This window comes from Megascapheus bottae, chromosome 16 (assembly GCF_031878675.1).
Source record: "Megascapheus bottae isolate mThoBot1 chromosome 16, mThoBot2.hap1, whole genome shotgun sequence".
In the NCBI taxonomy this organism is placed as follows: Eukaryota; Metazoa; Chordata; class Mammalia; order Rodentia; family Geomyidae; genus Megascapheus; species Megascapheus bottae.
In genome coordinates, this window is record NC_143524.1 from 33485453 (window position 1) to 33513037 (window position 27585).

General features: G+C 34.8%; 1 protein-coding gene across 23 annotated transcripts in view; it reads left to right on the forward strand.

Annotated features, from left to right (window-relative positions):
- Sox6 (SRY-box transcription factor 6) overlaps positions 1-27585 on the forward strand; it is a 559138-nt gene that overhangs the window by 457637 nt on the left and 73916 nt on the right. For 22 of the 23 annotated variants that reach the window (XM_090348077.1, XM_090348078.1, XM_090348079.1 and 19 more), the window contains one exon: positions 25350-25499. In XM_090348077.1, coding sequence (XP_090204203.1) covers positions 25350-25499 — 150 coding nt within the window. The remainder of the gene's footprint in view (positions 1-25349; positions 25500-27585) is intronic. The other variant, XM_090348073.1, reaches the window with a different exon arrangement.

Sequence of the window (27585 nt, forward strand, 5' to 3'; positions counted from 1 at the left end):
CCTCTTCTAACACTAGTTACAACTATAACCAATGTTTGAGGTTGCAATATCTAGATTAAGCTAGATCATGATTCTTTGCACTTTGTCAGTGGTTTCCTTATAGGTATTGGCCTTGAGAAATATGAGCCTACAACAAAAGTAAATGATAGATGTACATGAAAATTTTATTACTTAAAAGATGTCTGCCAGTTTGACTATTTTGAACCTAGAGTGCTAGCATATAGTTCAGTTGAGTTCAGTTTAAAATAGAATTGCTTTTCATGCAAAAGTCTATTTCAAATATCTACTAAGTTTTCAGTTTAATTCATCTACTTGTTTAAATTAATGAAGAATGAATTTTACATATTCTAAAATTTAAAAAATGAATTACATAATAAAGAACAAAATTCAAGAATGAAATTTTACATAATCCTAAAATTTCTTCCCACTTGAAAATGTACTTGAATATGATTAATTACAATTTGAAACTTTATCTTTAGAAGAGTTTACAACTAATTGGTTGGGTTCAGAAAATTTGAACATAAAATGCTATATACTCTATGATTCCGATATGCCTAACTAGGGGTGGGAGAGAAGTAAAAATATAAAGACAATAAAACACATTAGTGGTTGTCAGCATTTGGGAATACAGAAGAGTCAAGAAGCTGTGAACAATGGTGTATGAGCTTGTAGATGCCTATGATGTTGCATTTATCCACATACATATAACAATGAATAAAACTCACTATAACTATGAACTCTGGTTAATTATGTTAAGGTATTACAGGGCTCATCCACTGTGACAAATGAACCACTGTGGTGTGGGGGATGTTGATACTGGGGGGGAAGTATTTACATGTATCAGGAAAAGGTGTGTATGGAAAATTTCTGTTCTTTTAAAACTTTGCAACACAACTTAAGCTGCTGTAAAAATAACATGATGGCTTTTTAGAAAGGGTGTAAGCAAATCCAAACATGACAAATTTAAACATTTAGTAGTTCTAACTAGGGATAGTTTTCTCCTCAAGGGTATGATTGACAGACGTTTTCATTGTCTTTATTGACAGAGGGCAGAGAGGATTACTACTGCGGTCTTGTAGGTAGACACTAAGCAAGTTCTACTGAACACTGTACAACAGAGAATTATCCTGTCTGAAATGTCAGTAGTGCTAAGGTTGAGAAGATCTGTAGTCATTGAGAAATATCAACAAGTAAAACAAGTCCTTGTCTTCTCAGAATTCACAATCTGTTGAGGGAAAAGACTCTCTCTCTCTCCTCCCTCTCTCTCTCTCATTTTCTCTCTCTCTCTCTCTCTCTCTCTCTCTCTCTCTATATATATATATATATATATATATACGCATATATGTATATGTACATAACTTTATATATTGTGTATATATTTTATATGTATATATCTCTTGTATGTATATGTATATATATGTATATATCTTGTATACACACACTCAGAAGAATTGACATTACAAATCTTTATTTTTTCCCCTTGTGCTTTCTCAAGGCTAGAGCTCTACCGCTTGAGCCATAGCACCATTTCTGACGTTTTCTATATATAAAGTACCAAGGAATTGAATTGAGGTCTTTGTGCATGCTAAGCAAGCACTCTACCACTAGGCCAAACTCCCAGCTGACACTACAAATCTTAACTTATCTTTTTTGTGTGTGGTTTTTTTCTTTTGTATTATCACCAATTTATTATTTTTCCATATATTTTTATTTTAATTAATAGAAGGGTTACATTATATTCACCAGATGGAAGGTGCATTACTTCATATATTTTGATACCCTTTCTCATGTCTGGTCCCCATTTCTCTTCCCCCATCCCCACTCCTCATCTTGTTTTCCCCCTCTTCCCTATCTGATTTCAAATAACCAAATATGCATATATCCAGTATATCAGATAACTAGGTGAAATACTGTAACAATATGAGATAAACAAGGGACAGCAAAAGAGATGAGAGACAACATAGTACATTAAGGGCAACAATCACTCATTATATGGCTTTTGTTTCTATATCCTGGAGGTCCTTTCATTTAGCGTCATACTATAATGGCCTTATGTATCTAGGTTTTGTTCTACTTTAAATCTCTGCTAGGAGAGCCCAAGATTTCTACTGATTATGACAAATGAGGGAAACCATTGAGCCTATGTTCCTTTGAGTCTAGCTTACTTCACTTAATATGATTTTTTCTAAGTCTTTCCATTTCCTTACAAATGGGGCCATGTCATTCTTTCTGACAGCAGCATAGAATTCCATTGTTATAAATACCACACCTTGTTGATCCACTCATCAACTGAGGTGCACCTGGGTTGGTTCTATATCTTTGCTATGGTAAATAGTGCTGCAATGAACATCATTTAGCTAGTGGATTTAGTATGTCCTTGTTTCTGGACGATTGGGTAAATGCCAAGTAGTGGAATTGCTGGGTCATAGGGGAGTTCTATGTTTCAAATCTTAACTTATCTTGATGGAAGTTTTCTCAGCTATCTACCTATCTACCTGTATTCGGATAGACATTGTTATTCTAATGAAGATTTCTTGATTGTTTGTGCTCATTTTATTCACTCTGTTCTTTAAAAATAAAACTTTTATTCATGTCATTCTGTCTAGAGCACTGCTGTTCTCTTCAATAATATTAAGTACATTATGTGCTTGACTTTCATTAAGGGAATATTATTTCTGAATTTACTAGCTTACAAATCTATCTTTTAGCATGGAATAAATGTGGAATTAGGTGAGGGCCCAGGACTGGGAGTTTTTATAGGAATTTATGTCCTGAGGTCTCAAAGGATGAATGGAATCATTCTTGTCAGAGCAAATATAGTTGATGTGTAACTAGAATATTACAAATGAAACCTGAATTTCTTTTTTTTTTTTTTTTTGCCAGTCCTGGGCTTGAGCTCCGGGCCTGAGCACTGTCCTTGGACTTTCTCAAGGCTAGAGCTCTACCACTTGAACCTCAGCACCACTTCCGGCTTTTTTCTATGTATGTGGTACCGAGGAATCGAACCCGGGTCTTCATGCATGCTAGGCAAGCACCTTAACCACTAGGCCAAACTCCCGGCCCCGAAACCTGAATTTCTTTATAAAACAAAATAGAAGGTAAATAAAACCATATTTTGAATGTCATGTATGTGTATAAGATATGCATATACATATACTTTTACTACTTTATAGTTTAAGGATATTTATACTTAGCCTTGATAATGACTTGGACCTTATTACTCATGTAGTAAACAAAACAGGACTATAATAGATGATTTATATGTATTTAAAATTTACTTCTCAATTGGTATTCTTTACTTTTAACTGCTGTCTGGTAGTGACACAGCAGGTAGCATAGCACTGATAGGAATCATCATCCTGTAGATTTCTTACTTGTTCCTTTCTTAATGTGAAATTTCTGTGAATTAAAATAATTAAATTATGATGGGGGAGATATCAGAGTGGAAATGGCAAATGTGAAGATTTCAGAGTACTTTTCAAATTTTCAGCTGTCTAGAGGAGACTTCAAGTCTAACAGACTTTAGGAAGAATAAGAGCTATGCCTTAGTCTGCCACTTTCCTTTGAGGAAACTGCTTAGAATGCCGAATGCTACTGGTTTATTCTTTGGAGATTCTGAGGCTGTCTCACAATTGCAAAGTTGTAATGAGTGTCTCTGAGTAGCTGGGGACTGTGTCCTTGGCCATGCCTAGCCTGGGCAGCCCTCTGAGTGTGTTCAGCAGGTTGCATGCCAGCAGAGGAAGCAGATGTTCAACCATACTGGAATGGAGCGCCTGCTGCATCAGGAGCTGGGCATTCCTCTTGACATCTGGACATTGTTGGGTCGCAGTGCCTGCCTCAGGCCAGGAGGCTTGGGAAGCTGTGGGGCAGAGAGCATGGAGTCTTTGCTGCTCTTGAAGTGATTAGTGCACTGAAGCAGCAATAATGCTGAATTATCGCTTGGCTGCTTTCTTCTCGGGAATCTTGGGACAATAGGAGAGTCAGGAAGGAGCATTTACAGTAAAGTCATGTTCAGAGAGACAAGACTAATTATGGCGTATTAAAGAGCTTTATTTTAAAGTGATTTAATTTACAAATAGCTCCAGACAGTGTATGAAACTTTTAGAGCCATTAACGCAGCAGCTGAACAGACTATTCTAATTTAAAATGGCTAGTATAGAAATGTTATTTCAGCAAGTGTCCATTTTTAGTTTCTGGACAAGTGGTCAAATTCTACTACAGAAAGCATACCATCTGATAAAAAGAGAAACTCTATGGATACTTCTAGCTGTTGGAGAAATTTTTGTAGCTTGAACCAAAAGATTTTTTTTTATTTTTTTATTTTAGGTAAGAGGACTAACTTCCTTTGCTGGCTTTTACTATTTTACTTTATCAGGCAGAAAACTGGGCTGAATTTGCTACCCAAAGCTAAAACCAGTTTTTATTTCCTTTATGATATGCATTATTTAAGCACAATGGATGTGGAAATGGCTAATTTAAAATGTATTTTGTGATGAACAGTGTTGTATTATGTTGCTTTTCCTCTTACAACTTTTCATTAGTGAGAACTCTGCCTTCTTATAAACAGACTGTGGCCATTTATGTTCATTGTAATATATTATAGGAGAATGCAATGTTGCTCTCGCTTAACCTCACATATTCCGAGGGGTTTATATTTAATTAACAGTGGAGAGAGGCTGGCCTGAGAGGTTGTGGAAAGTGAATGAGCTATATTTTCCAAGGACTGCTCTTTTCAGCTGGGAGAGAATTTTAAAAAATAATTAGAAAGTACAATTTTCTGAAATTTCCTCTAACTAAACTGTATTTCATCAGGCTATTTAATGCTCAAATGGACAAAGGTATTACTTCAGTCAGTGAATTGTATCAAACTCCTTCTCAGAGGCCCTGTTTAAACACTCTATAGGAAACATAGTTTAGCATCACATTCCCAATGGTTTGTCCCTGGTCTAGTTGTAAAGAAAAGCAAATAAATAAAATTCTAAAATGAGAGAGAAACACATTACTGAATCAATGGGTGTGTACACATCACTCGGAGGTTTCTCTCTGGAGTTTAGCATCTCTCTACCCATGCAATATAGAGAAAAAACACATTTCCCACCAGTGATGTTGTTTACTGATTCAGAAGACTTTCCTTATACCCAAGTAGTGTGACCTGCTCCACATAAAGGGGCAGTTCCTGCTCAAAGTATGTATATGTCATTGACTCAGACATGACACAACAGAGAGAGCGAGATTAAGACCATCAGAAGGGGAAGTTTTATTTGAGGCAAAAGAGGACCAGGTATAACTGATTTGGATGCAAATGATGCCATGTTCCAAGCATTTATTAATAAATGGCATATCATGAAGAGGCATATCTTAGTTATAAAACAAAATATTTATAATTCACCTCTAAATGGACTTTCTCTTGTTTTGTATTTACCCCTGCCTACATTTCTTGATTATGAAACACCATTACCAAATTCAGGCAAACCTATTTATGAAACAGGAAGATGACTGTATATCATCAGGTCATGATTTGTGATCACTTACTGAAACCATATTCTCTCCTTGTGAAGCAGCTGGGGCTCTCTCTATACCCATTTCCTATATATCTATTAGTCAATGAATTGGAGGAAGTGGCAGCCAATTGGAAATATGATATTCATGTTGGACTTCTTATTCAGTAAAAAAAATAATGCCATGATGTTGATGAAAAATAGTCACAAAAGATATTTAGATTGTGAAATTTCCAAGACTTCCAGCACTTAATCCTACCCTACACCTTCTTTTAGTAACTTGGACAAAGTAATCTTCCTGATATCTAGATTCTATTGATGGGGACTAGGATAATATGTGAGAAACAATTAAAAAAAGATGGCCAAGAGGACATCATATTTTATGCACCTATGTATTGTAGGTGACAATGGATTAGAAGAAAGTATTAGTGTATATATTTGGAGAAATGAATTCTATTATAAACATATATGTATGTATATGTATTATTTATATTGTCTCTGTGTATATTTATATAGACACATATTACAGTAATAAATACTTTATACCATAATTCATATTATAATATATAATATATAATTATTTATGCCTGTTTGGAATTGAATGTATCAATCTAATCAAGAATATCTACTAAAATACCAAAAGAGAAGGCCCTATTACAGTGCTGGTAGTGCTAAAAAAAGTCTAGAATATAAACTTATATTGGCATGATAAAAGATAAATTATTTAGTTTACTCATAATGTTTCCGCAAATGTTTATTAAATGTCTACTGCATAATAAGCACTGTTTAGTTTTTTCAGCATACAAAAAATCAATAAAATTTGATCCTCACTCTCAGGGGGCCCACAATCTAGTGAGGAGTGTGTAAAATAGGGGTTTTCAGAGTGAAGGTGCTAGGTAGGGCAGGAGGAAATATTTACCTCTGCTCAGGGGAAATACTAGAAACCTTCATGGATGAGGTGATGATAAAACTGAAGCTTGTAAGGAGAATATAAGTTCCTTAGGCTTGTGGGGAAGGGTATGGGAATCCAGGGAAGAGAAGGAATTTTAGGCAAAGGGCCTGCTCATAGGTATAGTAGCAATAGACACATGGCACCTTCAGAAACATTGGCACAGGATGAGTGCAAATGTAGGTGAGACTGGAAAGGTAAGCAAGCAGTTGGATTTCAGAGTGAGTTTTAAACCACAGTAGGGAATTTGCAATGCACAATTTTACTCACACCATAAATGATAATATAGTATATGTGGTATAGTGAACAACTTTATTATGTGATATTATTCTATTAATTTGATCTGTAGTTTACATTTCCCATTACACTAGATTTAATAGTTAGAGAACTCTGTTTGGTAAGATTGATAGTCCCTTTAGTACAATGGTACCCTGTGGCAAGTGAGACTGTACAAATAGTGTAATGATACACACTGAATAAACAAAACTGTTTAAGATTGAAGCAAAGCCAACCCAACTATTTCATAGGGATTTGTGGAAATCCTGTAATCTGTAGTTTATTCTAAACTCAACCATATTGATTACATAGCTTCTCCATGAATGGGCTTTGACACTATATTTCAACCAAAGAATGAAACAAGAAATAAAAAAACTATAAAGAAAAGCTATGATTCTTCTAATTGTTAATGCCTTGTAATTATATCCCTTTCTGGAATAATAAAATGTTCCTTGGCAGAGGTCAGGATCTCTGCCACTGACTTATTTAACAGATCCTCTTAACATCTGTCCTGCAGACTGTGCACTTTATTAGCAGACAAGAGACCCAACAGACCCAGCCTGCTGTGTACCTTTTTCGCATTCACACAGCTGTGGATTAACTCAGAATTTCCAGAAGAAGACCCACCAGAAGCGAGAGTAAGGTTATTGGCTGATTCTAAAAAAGATGGAGTGGGGGAAAAAGAGCAGAAACAAATGTTGCTCGAGTACAATTCAGTGTTTTTAGGGTGACAATTACCAGTCTGTTTTAAAAAGGAATAAAAGCAGCTATTTCACTAAAAAAGGAAAGTCTATTCATATCTGTGTGGGAACCTAATCAGGCTCTTGTTTCCAGTGACGATGACTCCACAGTCGCACCAGGTCTGTGACAAGAATGCTGCTTTTGTGTGCCGATAATGTGGACACGATAAAATTTCCTTTAAAAGACATATGTGTTTACATCACGAGATGTGTGAATTGACAAAATGCTTTGTTCTTCTCATATTTTTCATGCAGAGTTTCACGCTGTGTTGTTGGGCTGGAAATCTTTGATTAAGTAGAATTAGTTGCTGAAATAAAATAGACACTTTTGTTTTATGATTCTCCTTGCTGAGCTATAAATTATCGTAAAACATTATAAGAAGCAACAAAAAGAAGTGCTGATTTGAACCTCTGACCCAAGACAGGCACAAAAACATAAGATTATTTCTTCAAAGAGCTGCATAGAGACATAAATATTCCATGGTCTACTCAGAATTATGCCCTCTTAAGAAACTAAAGCTGCATGTAAAGAGAGGTTTCTAGGAGTGTAACAGTAGCTTAGAAGACATATTGAAATTTAGACCCCCCCCCAATTAGGACTTTGAATGAATAAAGATTTTTCTGTCAAACAATGGACAGTGAAAATGAATACTAAACAAAAATTCCTGTTCTTTAAAATGAATAGCTGAGAATGATTTCCCTTTTACCAGAAAAGTGGTGCATTTTATAAACCATAAGCCCTTCTCAAAGCCATATTGTCTCTTAGTACTAGCATCTCTGTTCTATTTGCACATGGCCTTCAGGTATTAGCCCCTCCAAAATGCACTGGGAGGAGATGGGGGAGAGAGACACAATATACTAAATGCACAACAAAACCTCTAAGAGTCCAAGCAGTTACCATGTGGCAGGGTGTGTTAGTGCTCATTCTGTTCATGATGGCTTTTTCTTTTCTTTCCTTTTTAACTTTTAGGTAACAAAGGACTTCTTTCACAGGTTTCATTCTGAGAGCCTCCCCAAATATATTTAGTCTAAACTAGATAGTTTTAGTGATGGTATTTCAGGACTAACTTGTAAATTCTTATACTGTTTGTCATATATCCTTTCTGGTCTTTGCTGCAAAATGGCATTTCTTTCCTTTTCTGAAAGAGCATCTTCATCTTTGATAAATTATATGAAGAGGATAATTAGTAATTATTTTTCTAAATAATACCTTTGGAATGGTTTTTTCCACCCTTTCCTTTTTTGAGGTGGTAGAACTGATCACAAAGCCAGTGTGTGATAGTCAAGTGCTCTATCACTGAGCTTCCTCCACAGCCCAAAATGACTTATTTAAATGATAACATATATTAAATAATAAGATGAATAAGAATAAGTCTATATAGTATGCCTACATTCTAAATACACCCTGTGTGTTTGCCCATTTACAATGTTAAAAATAGATTCTCTTGATATCCTCACTTTATAGTTGTGGAATTTTAAGGCCTAGAGACATTAAATAACTTGCCCCAAATTACATAATTAGTGAACACTGGTTTTGAATATAGTGCATGAACTCTGTTATTTTGCCAACCTGCTTATTGTAACTTATAAGGTCTTATTTTTCTACATTTCTTATTAGTCTCTTTATTAATAGTTAACCTGTTTCATCAGTTATAGGAAATTCCCAAAATGAATTATTGAGAAATATGCAACAATGCAAGTTGTACTTATTACCCACTACTTAAGTGAATTTTATTATGGCTTCCACATATGAGATATCATTCCTTTCTGCTAATTAGAGAGCAAGCCATGGGAATTACTGTAGGGTACAGATGGCATATTTATAGATTGAAAAATATGCTGAAATTTTCCAATTGGCAATACTAATAATTTGCTATTTAAAAAGTGACAGCAAAGTTGTTGCTGATATGGAGTTAAACATTTATTTTATTTAAAAATTACAGTAAAAATATGAGAAAATTAGCATATTTTGTATTCTTATCTACTTTATTTGACCACTTCAAAACATTCATGTTCTATATATTTTTAAATGTAATTTTAGCTTAAATACATATTTGTATTTAATAGATCTATATATTTAAAAATAGATACAAATTATTTTATTAGCATGATTCTTGTATTTAGTCTTCTATCTCTACTGAGAAATCCATGCTCAATTTGAAAACAGTGAAAACATTTCTACATAATAAATACATTCTCTTCCAACTAGTAATACTTGTTTTGTGCAATATTAAAGTAAAAATATAGATACAATATTAAAATAAAATATAGTATTCTAGAAAACATTGTATTTTCCTTACATGCAATTTTCTCTTCACAAATATATGTTTTAACAAATTTAAAAAATTCACTTACATAGTTGCCCATATTTGTCTTCACTCTGTGTTATTTTGGAAGTTTCATTATGGATGGAATTTGAAGGGCAGTTGTAGAATATTTTTCAAGCAACAGCATCTGGTTCCTTGGCAGTCATCATGGGCTAAGACCAGGCAGTGCTGGCATACCTCCAGATTCCCATGTGGGTATTGCTGAGGGACTTCCATTTCTGCCATGTTGTTTTAATGATGTTTCCTAGAAACATAGAAAATCAGCACAGAATCTGAAGTACATTTCACTGTATTTTAGACAAATTACATGAGTTGGCCTCTTGCTGTTTTCTTGACACCTGACATTTACCCTTTCCTCACCAGACCACCTTACTCCAACTCTACTGGCCTCCTTTTGTTTCTTAGACATTCCAAGTACAAACACGTTTGCCACAGGCTCTACACTTTACTTTTGCCTGAGTGTTATGCCCACAGAGTAATATGACTTACTCCCTCACTTCATTCTGGTATCTAATATCCTCTTTGAGTTTTTGTTTTAATCTCTCTATAAGCCCTCAACTCCACTCCATACTTATGTGCTTTATATTTCATAACACATACATCCTACACAACTACTTACCTTCGAGCTTATTTGTCTTTTTCTCCTGGTGCAGTTTCAGAAAGTCACTGCTTATTTATATGTTTTCCAAAACCTAAATAGTACCTTGCCCATAGCAGTCACTCAGTAAATAATTTTTTCCAATGAATGGATGTAGGAATGAGTGAATTTACTTTCTGGTCACAAAAAACCCAACCCTGTGCTTTCAAATATTGATAACTAATGTGTATTCATTTATTAAAATGTATAACAATGCATACACTGAAAATATCCATTGGAAACTTCCACATGACTTAGTTTGTGAGAAGTAATGTCTATGTTTCAAGTCAAACTCAGAGTTCATTGATGAGTTCGTATGTAACATTGGTAGGGTCAAGTTGCACTCTTCTAAGGGTTAGCTGGTGGGGAAATGACTTCAAGACTACAAAGTTAAAGGAGCATTGCAGATGCCAACTGGAGCACTGTGTGCCTTTACCACTTGCCCATCTCTTGGAAAGGAAGCAAAGCAGCTACCTTTCCATAATGCCCATCTAACACAGCCTTCATTATGACCTCTTCAAATATTTTACTTCAAAAACTAAATTATTGTTTTGGTGACTTTTATTTCTGTAAATCAGGCATTATACATTTATATATTGCACACAGAGAGATTGTTATTTAAAATATTGAAGCTTGCTTATATCATAAAATTGTTCCATGAAATAATATTCTTCTGTATGCATTCTAATATAATTGATATAATCAAAAATAAATTCCAGACTAATATACACCATACTGCTTTCCAGAGTGGGTGAACAAGTTTTCACTCCCACCAATAGTGTAGTAGTGATCTGTTTTGGCCACATCCCTGCCAGCATTTGTTATTGGAGTTATTTGATAATGACTATTCTAACTGGAGTAAGGTGGAATCTCAAAGTTGTTTTGATTTGCATTTCTTTTATGGCCAGAGATGTCCAACGTTTCTCATGTGTCTATAGGCCATTCTTATCTTCTTTAAAGAAGTCTCTCTTTAGGTCTTTAGCCCACCTTTTAATGGGATGGTTGTTTCTTTGATGATTTGTTTTTGAGGGATTCAATTTTTTGAAGGGTAGGTATATTTTAGATATGAGGGCCTTGTCTGTTCTATGGCTAGTGAAGATCTTCTCCCACTCTGTAGGCTATTTAACTTTCCAGCTACATCCTTTGCAGTACAGAAGCTCTGCAGTTTAATGCAGTCCCATTTGTCCAAACTTTCTTTAATTTGTTGTGCTTCTAGGTCTTTACTAAAGAAGTTTCAACTTATGCCAAGGAGACCTAGTGTATCTCCTATTTCTTCCTGTAAAATTTTCAGGGTATCTGCTTTTCCCTCAAGGTCTTTGATCCATTTGGAGTTAATTCTAGTGCAAGGTGACAGAGAGGGATCCAACTTTAGTTTTCTGCAGGTGCTTAACCAGTTCTGGCAGCACTACTTGTTGAAGAGGCTGTCTTTCTTCCATCCTATATTTTTTGCCTCTCTTATCAAAGATAAGGTGGCCATAGGTCTGTGGGTTGATTTCTGGGTCTTCAGTTTTATTCCATTGGTCCTCAGGACTTTTCTTGTGCCAGTATCAAGCTGTTTTGTTTACTATAGCTTTGTAATAGAGCCTAAAGTTTGACATTGCTATTCCTCCATTGCTGTTCAATCTATTGTCAAGGATTGTTTTTGCTATACAGGGTCTTTTATTATTCCATTTGAATTTTTGGATTGCTTCCTCTATTTCATTAGACAATGACATTGGGATATTGATGGGTATTACATTGAATTTGTAGATAGCCCTTGGCAGGATTTCCATTTTCATGATGTCAGTTTTTCCGATCTAGGAGCATGGGAGGTTTTTAGACCTCCTCAGGTCTGCTTTAATTTCTTTTTTCAGGTTTTTATAGTGATCATCATACAGTCTTAGTTAATTCCCAAGAATTTTATTTAATTTGCATCTGTTGCGAAAGGAGTCTCTTTCCAGTTGGTATGGTGTCTCAAGCCTGTAATCCTAGCTACTCAGAAGGCTGAGATCTGAGGATCAAGGTTCAAAGCCAGCAGAGGCACAAAGGGACCAAGACTCTTATTTCCAAGTAACCTCTAGAAAACAGGAAGTGGGACTTAGCTCAAGGGTAGGGTGGTAGCCTTGAGCTGAAGGGCTCAAGGACAGCACCCAGGCCAAGTACAAGAATATGACCAATATAAATAAATAAATACAATAAAAGAGTTGCTTTCCTGATTTCTGCCTCACTCTTCTCTTTGCTGGCATAAGGAAAGCCATTGAATTTTGAGAGTTTATTTTATACCCTGCTACTTTGGCAAAGTTTCAAAACAGCTCAAGCAACTTGAGAGTGGAGTCTATAGGTTTCTTTAAATACAGAGTCATGTCGTCTGCAAAGAAGGAAAGTTTCACTTACTCTTTTCCTTATTTGGATTCCCTTTATGTTTGTTTCTTGCCTTATTGCTCTGACTAGGAATTCTTTTTTTTTTTTTTTAAGTCGTGAGGCTTGAACTCAAGGCCTGAGCACTGTCCTTGGACTTTTCTCAAGGCTAGCACTCTACCACTTGAGCCACAGTACCACTTCCAGATTTTTTCTATGTATGTGATACCGAGGGATTGAATCCAGGTCTTCGTGCATGATAGGCAAGCAATCTACCACTAGGCCAAACTCCCTGCCCGCTCTGGCTAGGAATTCTAATGCTGTACTAAAGAGGAGTGGAGAGAGTGGGAATTCCTTTCTTAGAGGAAAAGGCTTTAGCTTTTCACCATTAAGTATATATAATAGTAGATGTAGGTTTGTGATACACAGTCTTTATTATACTGAGGAATGTTCCATGGATTTCTAGTTTTTCCAGAACTAGAAAGGGTGTTGGATTGTGTTGAATGCTTTTTCTTCATACATTGAGATGATCATATCGCTCTTATCCTTTCACCTGTTGATGTGATAAATCATATTGACTTTTGCATATATAACTAGATTTGCATCCATATGATGAATCCTCTTTGATCATAGTCTATAATTTTTTTTAAAAGTTGTTGAAGACAGTGGGCCAGTATATTGTTGAAAAGTTTTGCTTAAAAAATGGATCAATAAGGGCTGGGAGTTTGGACTACTGGTAGAGTGCTTGCCTAGCATGCATGAAGACCCGGGTTTGATTCACCAGTACCACATACATAGAAAAAAGCCGGAAGTGGTGCTGAGGTTCAAAAGGACAGTGCTCAGTCCCTGAGCTCAAGCCCAGGACTGGCAAAAAAAAAAAAGAAAAAGGAAAAGAAAAAAAATGAATCTATAGGTCTCTTTCTTTGATGAGTCCCTGTCTGGTTTGGGGATCAGGATTATCTAGCTTCATAGAATGGGTTTTGTAAAGAGCCTTAGCTTTCAATTTCATTGGAGAGTTTGAGGAGTATTGGTGTGAGCTCTGCTTTGAAGACCTTATAGAATTCAGCTGTGAATCCATCAGGTACTGGGCTTTTCTTGGATGTGAGGTCTCTTATTGCCATTTCTATTTCATTACTTGAAATAGGTCTTTTTAGTTGATTTAGATCTTCTTGGTTCAGTTTGGGTATGTCTATATTGGCTAGGAATTCGTCAATCTCGTCTAGATTCTCATATTTTTGGCATAAAGGTTTGAAAAGTATTCCCTTATTATACTCAATGACCTTTTCTATTCTATTGTCTTCTTTTAATACTGTCTTCTTTCCTCCATACCAAACACATTGCCTACCCCATTCATAGAGAAGCAAACTACCCCATTTACTGGGAAAATAGGCAAAAGGATGTCTAACCAGGGAAACTTTTCTTTCAAGTCATTTTTGTTACATGACATTAAGCTAGCATCACAGAGTAGTAAAATGAATTAAACAGGTCCTGGTTCTCAGTCACAGTGTGTTCGATTCTCCCTTTGTCTATTATGGAAAATCTACTGACAATGTCTCAAAGTGGGTGAAATAGGTCTATTCTCACCTGAGACAAACTTTTAGTCATTTATATATTTGTACAAAAACAAAAAAAATTCTGAAAATAATCATACATGATTTTATATATACATCTATATTTGCCAGTTCTAGACCTTGAACTCAGGGCCTAGACACTGTCCTTGGGCTTTCTCAAGTCTAGAGCTCTACCATTTGAGCCACAGCACCATTTTTGGCTTTTTGCTATGTATGTGGTACCAAGGAATTGAACCCAGGTCTTCGTGCATGCTAGGCAAGTACTCTACCACTAGTGTAAACTCCTGGCCACATGACTATATTTTTACCTAACCATATTAACTATGTACTCTTGAAATAATATAAAGATTCTACCATACAAATCATTATAGTATACTCACAGATTAATTTTCAAATACATTTAGGTTGAATTTTTCTTTCTAATCCCAGGAGAACGGTGAAAAATACCTTATTTCTGCAATATAGACTAATTTTCAAATACATTTAGGTTACATTTTTCTTTTTAATCCCAGAAGAATGGTGAAAAAAAATCTTATTTATGTAATATAGACTAAAGGCTCTGATAGAAAGGGCTGCGAGTTTGGTCTAGTTGTAGAGTGCTTGCCTAGCATGCACGAAGATCTGGGTTCGATTCCTCGGTACCACATACATCAAAATGAGCTGGAAGTGGTGCTGAAGCTCAAGTGGTAGAGCTCTAGCCTTGAGAAAAATCCAAGGACAGTGCTCAGGCCCTGATCAAAAGACCAGAACTGGCAAAAAAAAATTGCAAACACTGAATTTTTCTTTTTAATCCCAGGAGAATGGTGAAAAAAAACTTATTTATGTAATATAGACTAAAGGCTCTGATAGAAAGTACAAATTCTTTCCAATTCAATTCTCTGAAAGAATAGAAAGTAGGAAGATATATGAAAGGAGCAAGGAAGTAGGGAAACGGGTTCTAGACTTCACTTTATTTACTGTTATCAACTATCATTTCATAAATATCACTTTCATTCTTGAGTCTTGAGCTTTCTTTATCTGCACAGCAGAGAGACTAGATTATGGGATGTGCATAATTCTTTCTTTTGCTAAGATTGTATAATATAATTTCTTTGAGAGAAAATTAGTGCATTACATAGTAAACCCAAATGCTGACAACATCAAAAATATAAAATGAATGCCAGGAAACTGAAACTTGCAATAGGTTGGGGAGGGGTTGTAAGGAAGGACAAGACAAATGAAGAGATGCTTGAGAAATCAATGCAGTCATAATACTCAATGTATATCCAATGACACTAGGAAATTAAGAGGAACAAGTTGAGTTGATAGGGAGCAGAGAGAATGATAAAAGGGGTAATACTGATGAAAATTCATTGTAGTCATAAACTGCAGTGTTGAATGGTAAACCCTTTGTACAACAACTTAAAGATAATAAAATCATAGTTTACAAAAGAATAGAGAAACAACGGTGACCTCCATCTTTGGGGTTCCTTTTTGGAGAGATTGTGAATAAAAACTAAGAAAGGGATGTAGGCAGAAAAGATAGTCAAGAATGGGAACGAGAATAAAGGATTATTAATGGTCAATGTCAAAAAGGACAGAATGCTAGGCTATTATGTTATAACATCATGGATGCAAAAATACACTGAGTCAAGTTGTTCTGTTAAACAACTCTGAATTTGATGGTAGAGAATGTTATGGGTTAAAAGAAAGTATGTGATGATCGAGGGTACAATATAGATGTGGGGGTTACAGAGGAGGCTTCATGGAGAAAGTGACTTTTGTGTTGAGACTTAATGAGAAGATTTTGCAGCATAGTTATTAAGGAAAAGAAAAGATTGCAATACATAACTTTGCAGAAGAAGCAAGGAGATTGACCTGGAAATGAACTACATATGTAGAGAGGTTGAGTTTTTCTTATTCCTTTTATCATTTTCTATCCTTGCAACTAATATTCTTTCATCTCAAATATTAGGGAAATGGTTAAACAAGTACCTTCAATGCCAAAAATAAGGACTTCAGTTCTAGTCTCCATAAAACCACAGCTGTGTTTCCTGGATCAGTTTGTTGACATTGAAGGTTTATAAGAAGTAAAAGTATTTATAAACTCTTTGAAATAATTATTTTAAGCCTTCTTCCAACCTCTCCTTCAGTGTATAATGACCTGTTACTGACATACTTTCTTCTCTGTGCTAAATAAGCACTAAATCAGTATGATTAATTATCCTATCTCTGTGTCCACCTTCTCACAGCTGAGCAGTCCCTCTTACAGCTTTTCTTGGTAGATAGAGGAATAGTCATCAACATTGTTTTGGAAAGGAAACAGAATCCAGCATCTCTGGAAAACTAAGCTGGGTCTGGGGCCCTTTGTTAGCTAACATTAATCATGTGAATAATGATACTTCCTGAAGGATGCCTTTCTTTCCTACACTCAGTGTTAATCTTTTTCCTATTGTTCTCTTGAATAGTGTATTGTACGTAAGTTAGGCCTGTTAACCTGGGTAGCTGGACTAGACCTTGAGTCCTCCTACATTGTATGAAAGTACAGCAAATGGGGAAAATAAAATGGTGAGAGTTAACATCTCCTGGTGGTGTCTGCTGAATCTATTTTTGTTAGACAGTACTTTTCCTCCTCTTCCTTCCTTCATTCTCCACACACAAACTTCATGCATTTGAGGGAGAATTTTACTTTCTTACTCTCTGGGTCAAATTATATCATGAAACTTTAAAATGTCTTTGCTAAATGAAATGATAAAAATGAAGAAGTTACATCAAAGACAACTTGATGTAAATGTTGTATGCTTTTTTAATTTTTACTATTGTTTTACACATCTTGGAAAGTACTGGTGCCTCTGGTCAGTTTGCATGCTATTAAGTTCTCCTATTTCTATCCACAGTCTGAACACTTCTTTGACTTCTGTCAGTCCATTAAACTAGGAGTTTTATATATATTTTTACTATGATGGAAAGATTGGTTGGAGAAGGAAGTTGTCAAAATTGTGACCTTTACTCCTTCAAGATGGCTTGTGGTATCAACTTTTCTTTCTCCATGCGAGAATAATGAAATGCCATTTTCAAAAGAGTAGCTATAACACATCTGGTAATGCAGTTTGCTACTTGAGAACTCAAAATATCAGGCACATAAGAATCCTCTCCTTGGACAATAATCCTAGTCTGGTGGCTAGGAACAGGAAACAGATTTCACTATGATTCACTGTATAGGTTCTTTTAAATAATTTAAATTTAAAAGCTGAAAGAACAAGAGCTTAAATGTGATACTGACTCTAAAATGGGTGGTAATTTCTGCCTTAGATAATTCTTATGAAGACTGAGTAAATCAATAAATTAATATACACATGGCACATGGCCTGGCTTATTATTCAATATATATTTGTTTCATTATGTTACAAATGTTTGGAAAGATTATTGGAAAATTGGAGGAATGGTTATGTAGACAAAAGAAAATCATACAATCATGAATTTAAAAGAAGGTTTGTACATTTATGTCATTCTCTATTAGAAGTCTTACATGATTTTTTATTATAGAAAGCAAATTGAAATATATCTTCCTTCCCTTCTTTTTAAATGTTCATTATCTTTACTGAAAAGATGATAAGCAGAGGAATTAGTTATTCAAGCAAAGTAATGATTATATTAGTGTTTAAACAATGTTACCCCATCCTTCATTCTTTCCCCCTTCCTCCTTTCCTTTCACTTCTCCCCCAAGTTGCAGTGTTGCTATCCAACCTAGTATTAAGCGAGTGTCATTGTTGCATTAGTTCATCCTTTGTCCTGCTGTTTCTGTGGTTCCCTTTCTCCTCCCCTGGTCAGTAATCTTATATGCAAGACATAAGGTACAGAAATGCAAGAGATATAAAAGAAAAAATGCAAATAAAAATACAACAAGTTAAAGCTATATACAGGAGTTTATGTTGGATATAGCATATATAATGCTATCTATAATGTATCTATATTTATAATAAATGTAGATACACTGATACCACACATCATAATTTAAGGTCAGTTTTGGTGTTTGGGGACAATCATGCTTCTTTTTCCCAATATAGCAAAGGTATAACAAAGTTCTCCGTACAATACATAGACCAGTGTGTATCCTGGCAGATACTCAAGAATTTCCCCATAAAACCCAATTTGATTGGTAGAGCCTACTAATTTGTGTTGAATCTAAACAGGCTTGGTTATTAAAGTGTCAAAAGTCTACACTGCCCACCCAAACCTCTTCTCTTGACATTCCACTCACACTTGGCACTCCTCCCACATTGGGCTTTTTGAAGTTCCTCAGAAACCTTGCTTTTCTGCCTCAGAGCCATGATAGTTGATGTTCTTCATTCTAAAATGCTTATAATCAACCTTTCCACATGGATAAATCTTACTCACCAAAAACAGGATTTCCTCAGAGAAGCTATTTTGAATCTGCAAACTATATCAGACATCTTTGTTAATTAATTTCTTGATATCTTTCCATTTGTTTCCTTATACTTTCTGTCTCCCACAATTTCATAGGTGCTATCTAAGCATTACTTAATGGAAGTTTCTCATGTTGGCTCAATTAATCAGATGCCATTTCTTAGTTGCTTATTGTTGTATCTTTGGTATTTAGTATCAGGTTTAATGAACAAGTATTTAATGAATATTTATCAGTATGCCAAATAATCAATGCAAGAACTGGGCTCAAAAGGTACAAAGACTTACTATATGTTAAACATAATAAAAAAAACTTTATTACATTTTAAAGGACATTGTGGTAATATTGGAGTTAAAGCTAGAAAATTGGTCTAGCTCTAGCACTGACTACATTAGTGATCTTGGGAAAACTATTTTTGTTAACTGGACCTCTGCTTACCAGTAGAAGAGGAGGTCAGCCTAGCTTAAATGATGTATTAAGGCCCCTTCAATCTGTGTGCTGTGTCATTGTTCCATTTACCAAAATTTTTATTCTAACTACTTTGTTTACTGAATTTGAAGTGCTCTATAAAATGAATGATTTTAGTTGGCTCAATTTTCCATGTGTATTTTGTGTATCCTTTTTATAGCTTGAAAAAAGAAACAATTCAATATCCTAGACACCCACTATGAATTTATCAAAATTGAGCCAATAAAACCTGGAACTTGGAACATATATGAATCTCATTATGCATACACTTTACTATACTGTTGATTCTTAAAACCTCAACTGTGTTTAAGAATGAATATTAATTACTGTCACTGTGACTTTGAACTATGATTTGAGAATCCTATATGTGGAATAAAAATTTTCAAACCCATATGTATTAGTTAATCATAGTTCACACTTTTTCATCTTAAATCTTTTGTCTGCAAAAGGATTTTTCTAACTGAAGCTATTTCATTAGAATAACTATCAAGGGTGACATTGATCAAGATGAATTATATTCATAAACCTCTTTGTTACATGGAAACTCCCTTGTATAATGACAAAGATAACAATAAAAAGGAATTACTAACAATTCTGTTATTTTACAAAAAGGTACAGTAGCATTTCCTTTATAATCATTTTGAGAAGAAAAGCTATAGTATTACTATTCAGTATAATTTATTAGAAAAGTTTAAGACAAGTTAATGAAGCTAATAGTTACTGAGCAGTTATCTAGTAAACATTTTATCAAATCACTTCTAAAGAACCATTTCTAATGAAACAATATAAATTATTTCATTACATTGACTTTATCTTTTACTTTTTTAAACTCAACACCACAAATTACTTATTGTATAGAAAATAAATATGATCACCTAATTACATGATTACCTCATTTCTAGATAGTTTATTTTCTAACTTTCTAGCTATATTAGTTCAGAAAGTATTACTTGGATATTTATTATTTGCAAGGCTTAGCATTAAACACTCAAAAATAATTAGATTTATCATAACTTTGGTAATCTTACAGTCTATCATGGGCAGTAAGATATATGTATAAAACTAAATATAAAGTTAAAAAAATTAAGTATCACAGGAAAGGCACATATCAAGTATTAAGGACCTTTATTTTACAACTCCAAGGCTATGTTCTTAGTCCAAGACTGAATTCTCCCCAGCTCCTAACATACATTCAATTGTTGCTAGCTTTAGAAAGTGAGAAGTAAATTTATTTTGTAAATTTGTTAATATTTAATGGATTGACACTTTTACTATCCAAATCAACTAAAATATTCTATCTGAAATTAATATTTATAATTAAACTAATATATTTTGCTACACATAATGTAATACTTTAATTTTCATGAATGCCTTCTAGCATTGTACTTTGATTTTCTGATTTTTGTTTCAGGACTGTTTTACTCAGTCCTACATGATATCCTATTGTCCAGCCTCATAATCTATATGATCTTGCCTCTGTTACAGGCAACTTGCTAGAAAATGATATAAAACACATGATTATCAGAGCTTAAGAGGAAGCATTTGATATTTTTCTACTTCTAAAATTCAATTGTAATTGTTCAATCAACCTGAATAATCACTGAATTGAGTCTTTTTTAAAAAAAATAGATATAAAATAGATTTGGTTTTCTGCATTTTTCACTAATTAGTGCTTTTTACTCAAAATTTAGAAAAATAAAAAGAATTCTGGCCAGGCATGGTGACTCATGCCTATAATCCTAGCTACACCGAAGGCTGAGATCTGAGGATTGTGGTTCAAAGCCAGCCCGGGCACAAAAGACCTTGAGATTCTTATCTCCAATTAACCACTAGAAAATGAAAGTGGCACTATAGCTCAAGGGTAGGGTGGTAGTCTTGAGCTGAAGAGCTGAGGAACAACACCCAGGCTCAGGAGTATGGCTGTAGCCTTGAGCTGAAGAGCTCAGGGATAGCACCTAGGCCCGGAGTTCAAGCCCCACAACTGACAAAAATAAAAATAAAAATAAAATAAAAAGAAATTAGAATTGTTAAAGTCTTACATCTATGATTTCATGATTGTGTAATACTCAAAAGTAGACAATATTGCTTACATTGTCAACTACTATATAGGCAGTATTTTGCTCCAATAATTTAATCCAAAGAAAAATTTACAAAAGTTTCTTGTGTCCCTTTATTAAAGCACTTTAGCTAAATTTCAAAGAGAAGGGATACCAAAAAAAAAAAAAAGGCCAAAAAGACAGCCGTTCTTTTGCCTAAGTTTGACACTAGCAGTTTGACTTTTACTTATTAATGCTTGCTACTGAGTCATTGCATACAGAATTATGAAACTTTAATTCCTTTAGAGGCTCGTTATATTAGAAAAATTGTTCCAAAGAAAGCAACAATCATGACATAAGCACATCTGGCTCTTGCAAATTATTCTTTATTAAGCTTTCATTTAATTACATGTGCTGAAAGGTCTGTTTTTGATTACTATAATTTTTTTTAGCTGTCCATCTGAATGATAGTAATGCTGGAAATTATATATAAACCACCTGTTTTTTCTCTCCTATAAATATGGCAAAGTTTGAACTGTTTTCTCTGTGGTAGACAAACCAGGAAGCTTTCTATTTATTATGATTGAAATTTGACTATCAATGTAATGACTTAATCTTAATTATAAGAGGAAAGGAAAATATTTGAATGAAATTTTCAAGCAGTAAATAGTCTTAAGAATTCTTGAAGTAAAGAGCTCAGGAACAGCACCCAGGCTCAGAGTTTAAGCCCCATAACTGACCCCCCAAAATCCCTTGTGCTGAGTGTAACAGCAAAAAGAATTAAACCCAGTTGGGAGCTGAATCTTTGAATTGCTTGGGAACTGAAGGCATTGTGTGTCCTTGAAGGCAGGTGTAAAAGGTGTAATTTTGAGGAGAGTAAGTGATAGAAACACATTACAATTATTTCTCTTTAACCCTATTCATCCTGTTAACTCCATCCCCTCTTTTCATGTACTATCACTATCTGTATGTAACATGGCAGAAGACTAGAAGTTGGATTTTGTGAGAAATTGAACATGGAAGGTTTTTGTCTTGAATATCAGACATAGTCAAGAGTGAATGGTGATACAAACTTGAAAACAGAACTGGTATGCGAGAATGAACAGTAAGATCCTGCCTTCTGCCTGGCTTGTCTAATGTGCCACATTAGGTCTATCTCCAAAATAAGGGGAGAATTTAGTTATTTCTCTAAAAAAAAAAATGGTCCAGTATAAGAGGAGCAACCTGTAGAAACTGAAGTTTAGAATTCCTCAATAAAAAGTCTGTCTGTCTGCATCAGTACTTTATACTGAACCTGACCGTCAATAAGTGCACCATTACATTTAGACTTTTCAGTTCACTGTTGATTATGTTCTCATAGATGCATAAACAGTCAACACCAGAGACTTTAGAAAAGCCTCTAATAGGAAAGAGCTCAAAGTACTTGAAAGAAAAAAAAAAGACAACAATGTAGAGAACATAAAACAAAAACAAATCCCAAATCTATCATCCATATTATCTAACAAAATAGAGGAGAGCATACTATAAAAAGAAGTCATCACATCCACCCTGAGCATCGTAACCCAGGGTATGATAAGGATACCTGCACAACCATGCTCATCACTACACTATCCACAATAGCCAAGACATGGAAACAACCCAGATGCCCCACTACAGATGAATGGATACAAAAAATGTGGTACATACATGCAACAGCCACAGGACAAGATAAAATAATGGCATTCACTGGGAAGTAGATGGAACTAGAGCAAATCATGTTGAGTGAGATAAGTCAAGACCAAAGGAACTAAAGGTGCATGGTCTCCTTGATATGTGGATATTAGATCCAAACAGTACAAGAGCGATGACTCAATATTCAGGTACTCAAGGTCATTGACATGAACTTGGAGATATAAATATAACTACATAGACATAAAAATCAGATGGGATATATATTCTATAGACATAATGATATATACATCAATATGTATCTATGACATGCAAACCCTCAGCTTAATTTTAATTTTGTTCTTAAACTTATGTGCCAGTGATTGCATATAAAGATTCCATTTTGCATATAGAGATTGTATTTTTGAATACTTGTTTGTTAAACTTGACATTTGAAATATGTAAAACTCAGTGTTAATAAAATAATTTAATAAAAAATTAAATATAAGCCATCAGAGAATAAAAGAATACCTTTAACTCTGTAACATCAGGAGACCTAATAAGTCATAGAAACCTTGAAAGATAAAATTGGAAAAAGGTGTCAGAATAGAAAAATGTTTGATGAGGGGCAAGTAGAAAGACAAACTAAGAAAAATAAGAGAGTCAGTGAGGAAGTAAGTATCTAGGGAGAATAATATAGCAGTAAAAATTAATTTTTTAATTAATGTGGTACTAGCAATAAGAAATTGGGGAGCATGGGAACATAGGTAAGGTGCTGACTAAAAGAAAGCTAAATACTCATATTCCATTGTATAAATTCAGTAGATAAGGACCCAACAATATATAAGCACATACAAGTCTGATGTCAAATATTAGTCAACAGTTAAATAAATTACTAGGGATGCCTCTATAGAGCAGAGAGTAAGGGAGGGGATGAAGGACAGGTATGAAAAAACGCTAGCCACCCTATAGCTATAGGTTTACATTATACAAGTTAGACATGCTGTTTTCATGTTGTTGTTGTTATTGTTATTGTTGGTTTGTAAACCTTAAAGTAATATTGAACTTGTAAAACTATACACACACATATATATAATGTGCATATATATACATTATACATGTATTATATACACACATTTTATATATACACATTATATATACACACATTTTATATATATAAACATTATATATACACACATTTATATATATATATATATATATATGTATTACTTGGCCTAAAGTTAAAATTGTATAGAGACTAGCCAACCTGACTTTTGGTCTTTGTTCTGAATTCAGTTAAATCAACATAGTTTATCATTTTAAAATATATGCTATTAGGTTATCTGCTTAGAACATCCCAGGGAAGAGAAGGCTTGTTTGTTCATCTTTCTCCTTATTAGTGCAAATTTTAATTGTACAGGAGGATGTCACTGTGATATTCCATAGATGCATTATTGTACTTAAATCAAATTTACCTCATTCTTTCTTAACCCTCTTCAAGAGGAATTTTTTTTTTTTTTGCCATTTGTGGGCCTTGAAATCAGGGCCTGGGAACTGTCCTTGGGCTTTCTCAAGGCTAGAGCTCTACCTCTTGAGCCACAGAACCACTTCCAGCTTTTTTCTATGTATGTTTTACTAAGGAATCAAACCCAGGTCTTGTGCATGATAGCCAAGCACTGTACCACTAGGCCAAACTCCCAGCCCCCAAGGGGAACATTTTAAGGCTGAGAAGACAAGTCAGATCGTTGGTTTGCCAAAAAGAGCTGTAGAAGGGCAGGTCTTGAAACAGCAGTGAGGATATGGAAAGAGTACCTGGAGTCCCAAAGTCAGGGCTTGACGAGAGAAACCAAATGATCTTTCTTGGGTATGAAGGAAGCACTTTGTTTTCTGGTTCTGGTTGTGAATTCAATGAGTAGCTCCTGTGGCAGGATAAAAAGCAATCTGACATTTTAGTTTTATTGAAGATTATGTTACCTGCTATCTAGAAATCTGACCCTGAGACAAGAGTAACATTCACTTGGCTTCTGGGGTCATGCAGAAGTATCGGTCTCCAGAGTTCAGTCAGTGGTGAATAACAGCGTCTTTCTCCCAGGAATCTGTAGGGAAGTTTAGGTACCCTTTGTGGTGTGCATCAAATATAAAGAACTTTTTTATAGAGTTTGTGAGAATAAGAAAGAACCCTAGAGACTATTTAATCAATTTTTTGGTTCAATTGGAGAAACTGAGTTCATAGAAAGTAGTTATTGCTGGAAGACCCAGGTACACAACCATGGCTCTTGCCCAGCATGCTTTCTCTGTGTTTGACTTAGTTTCTTCTTTAAAGAATAATGAAATTGCAAGGCTGTAAGAGAACTAGTCCTCTAACAATATGGTAAGGTTTTGTTTTCTTGTTTTTTTTTTTTAAACTCCATTTCAACTACATATAAAGAGATCAATGTTTGTCTTCTCTGTGTTGCAGCAGCTCTATGCCGCTCAGCTGGCCGGCATGCAGGTGTCACCTGGAGCAAAGATGCCATCAACTCCACAGCCACCAAACACAGCAGGGGCAGTCTCACCTACTGGGATAAAAAATGAAAAGAGAGGGACCAGCCCTGGAACTCAAGTTAAGGTAACTTGCTTTGCAGGATTGTGGAATCAGCTTGGAAAATAGCTTCACAAGAAAGGTAGTGAACCTGGCTATGCTGGGAATAAACAGCAGGAAGCAAAGTAACATAAAGGAACCCCCAAATGCTCTTCTTTATGGTAAATTTAATGATTGAGTTTGAGAAACAGGTGTTTCCCTTTTGATAACAATAGTGCTATAATGTGAGATCTTTGCCTAACTGCAAAGTCACTTCTCAAAAATATGTCTCATTGGGATTCAGGGTTTTTTTTTTAATGTTCATTGGCATAAATGGCCATGATTTTATTGCCTGTCTTTGCCATAGACTTCCAACACCTCGTTCCATGTTCCTTAAATAGGTAGGGGCCAACTTGTACTGCCAGAGAAGGAGAATTGTGAGATTTTTCAAAGGTGATAGAGGAGAATCTTCACATGATTTGTTGCAAGCCTCTCCTTCAAAACTAGTTACAAATCATGGCTTTAAGGAATGAATGGTATTATTGCCTAGTCATATTCCTGATGCCATATAACTGTAATAAGAAAAATAGGCTTTCTCAAGTTATGTCTGGAACAGTAATAAATGCCTTTGCTCACTTATTTTCAATGTCTTGAAACACCCAGGAGGCACTTAGTGACAGGGAAATTGATGAGCCATTGGACATTTGTGCTACCACTAGCAACTACAGATGATATTAGTTGTTTGGGTTTTGTTTTTTTTTTTTACTCTGTAGGCTAGCCTACTCTACAACAAACCATGTAACCCAAGCTGACTCAAATTTCTGATCTTTCTAGCCCCAGTCTTCCAACTGCTTAGATTATAGGCCTGGCCACCATGCCAGCTTTAAAAAATATATATATTGTTGTTTGTTAAACACGTCATTTGAAATAGGCTGTAAAAATCAATGTTAATAAATTCTTCAATTATATATATATATATATATATATATATATATATATATATATATATATTGGCCTGGCATGGTAGCTCATGCCTGTAATCTTAGCTACTCAAGAGGCTGAGATCTAAGGATCAAGGTTCAAATCCAGCCTGACCACAAAAGGACCTGAGACTATCTCCAATTAACCTCTAGAATGGGAAGTGGGGCTTGGCTCAAGAGTAGGGTGGTATCTTTGGGCTGAAAAATTCAAGGACAACACCCAGGTCCAGGGTTAGGGTGATAGTCTTGACCTGAAGAGCTTAGGGATAGTGCCCAGGCCCAGTTCAATCCCCAAGATCTGCAAAAAAAAATTGTGCTGGCTTTCTGTGCTGAATTATTAAGCTCCAATAGTTTCAAGATTTAACTTGTTTGAATGCTAACTTATGTTCTAAGAGAAATATGATGACTCTGGGAGCTTTATTGTAAGAGAGAATTTTTGCATTAGTATACTCTTCACATGAAAAATAGTAGGGAGCAACCAAACACAGTATAGGATGCTGTACAATCACTGAAATTGTTTTATTTAGTAAAATTTGCGTGTCAGAATTTTAGCATTCCAGAAAGTCTGAGGAGGGGGGCAGACTGTAAATGTCAAAGATAATAAAAAGCAAACATCAGTAAGATCATTGACATTTGTGTATCAACCCCCCCCATTAGTTTAATGCTGTCCATTCTTTAAGATTTTTCCAAAAATATTTAAAAATTCATGTTTGCTTGTAGAAATATTAAGACATGCTACTAGGCAGTTTACATTCTGTAAAACAGAATGTATGGAAACAGATTGTTTTGTGTCCAAACACAATTGTGAATATGAATCAGAGCATTAGAGCACTACAGCTCAAATCAAGGCACTTGGTTTAACCATGGCTGCTAAAATACATCAAACATCAATGTCTTGAGCTAGTGAGTATTAAAAATTTTAACATGAATAAGTCATTTTGTAAATAATTTGGCCAACTGGAACTTTCCCAAACCAAGCCTTTACTGGATGAGTAAAATGTTCCCTGGTTAAATTCAAGTTTTAACCATTCCGTCTTTGTGGGCCAACTGAATTATATTACTCATTTTACCACATGCAAACTTTTAGGGAGTTCTCTATGTAATTTGACTTGACTATATTTTATGTTAATAACAAAGGAAACCTTTCTCATATT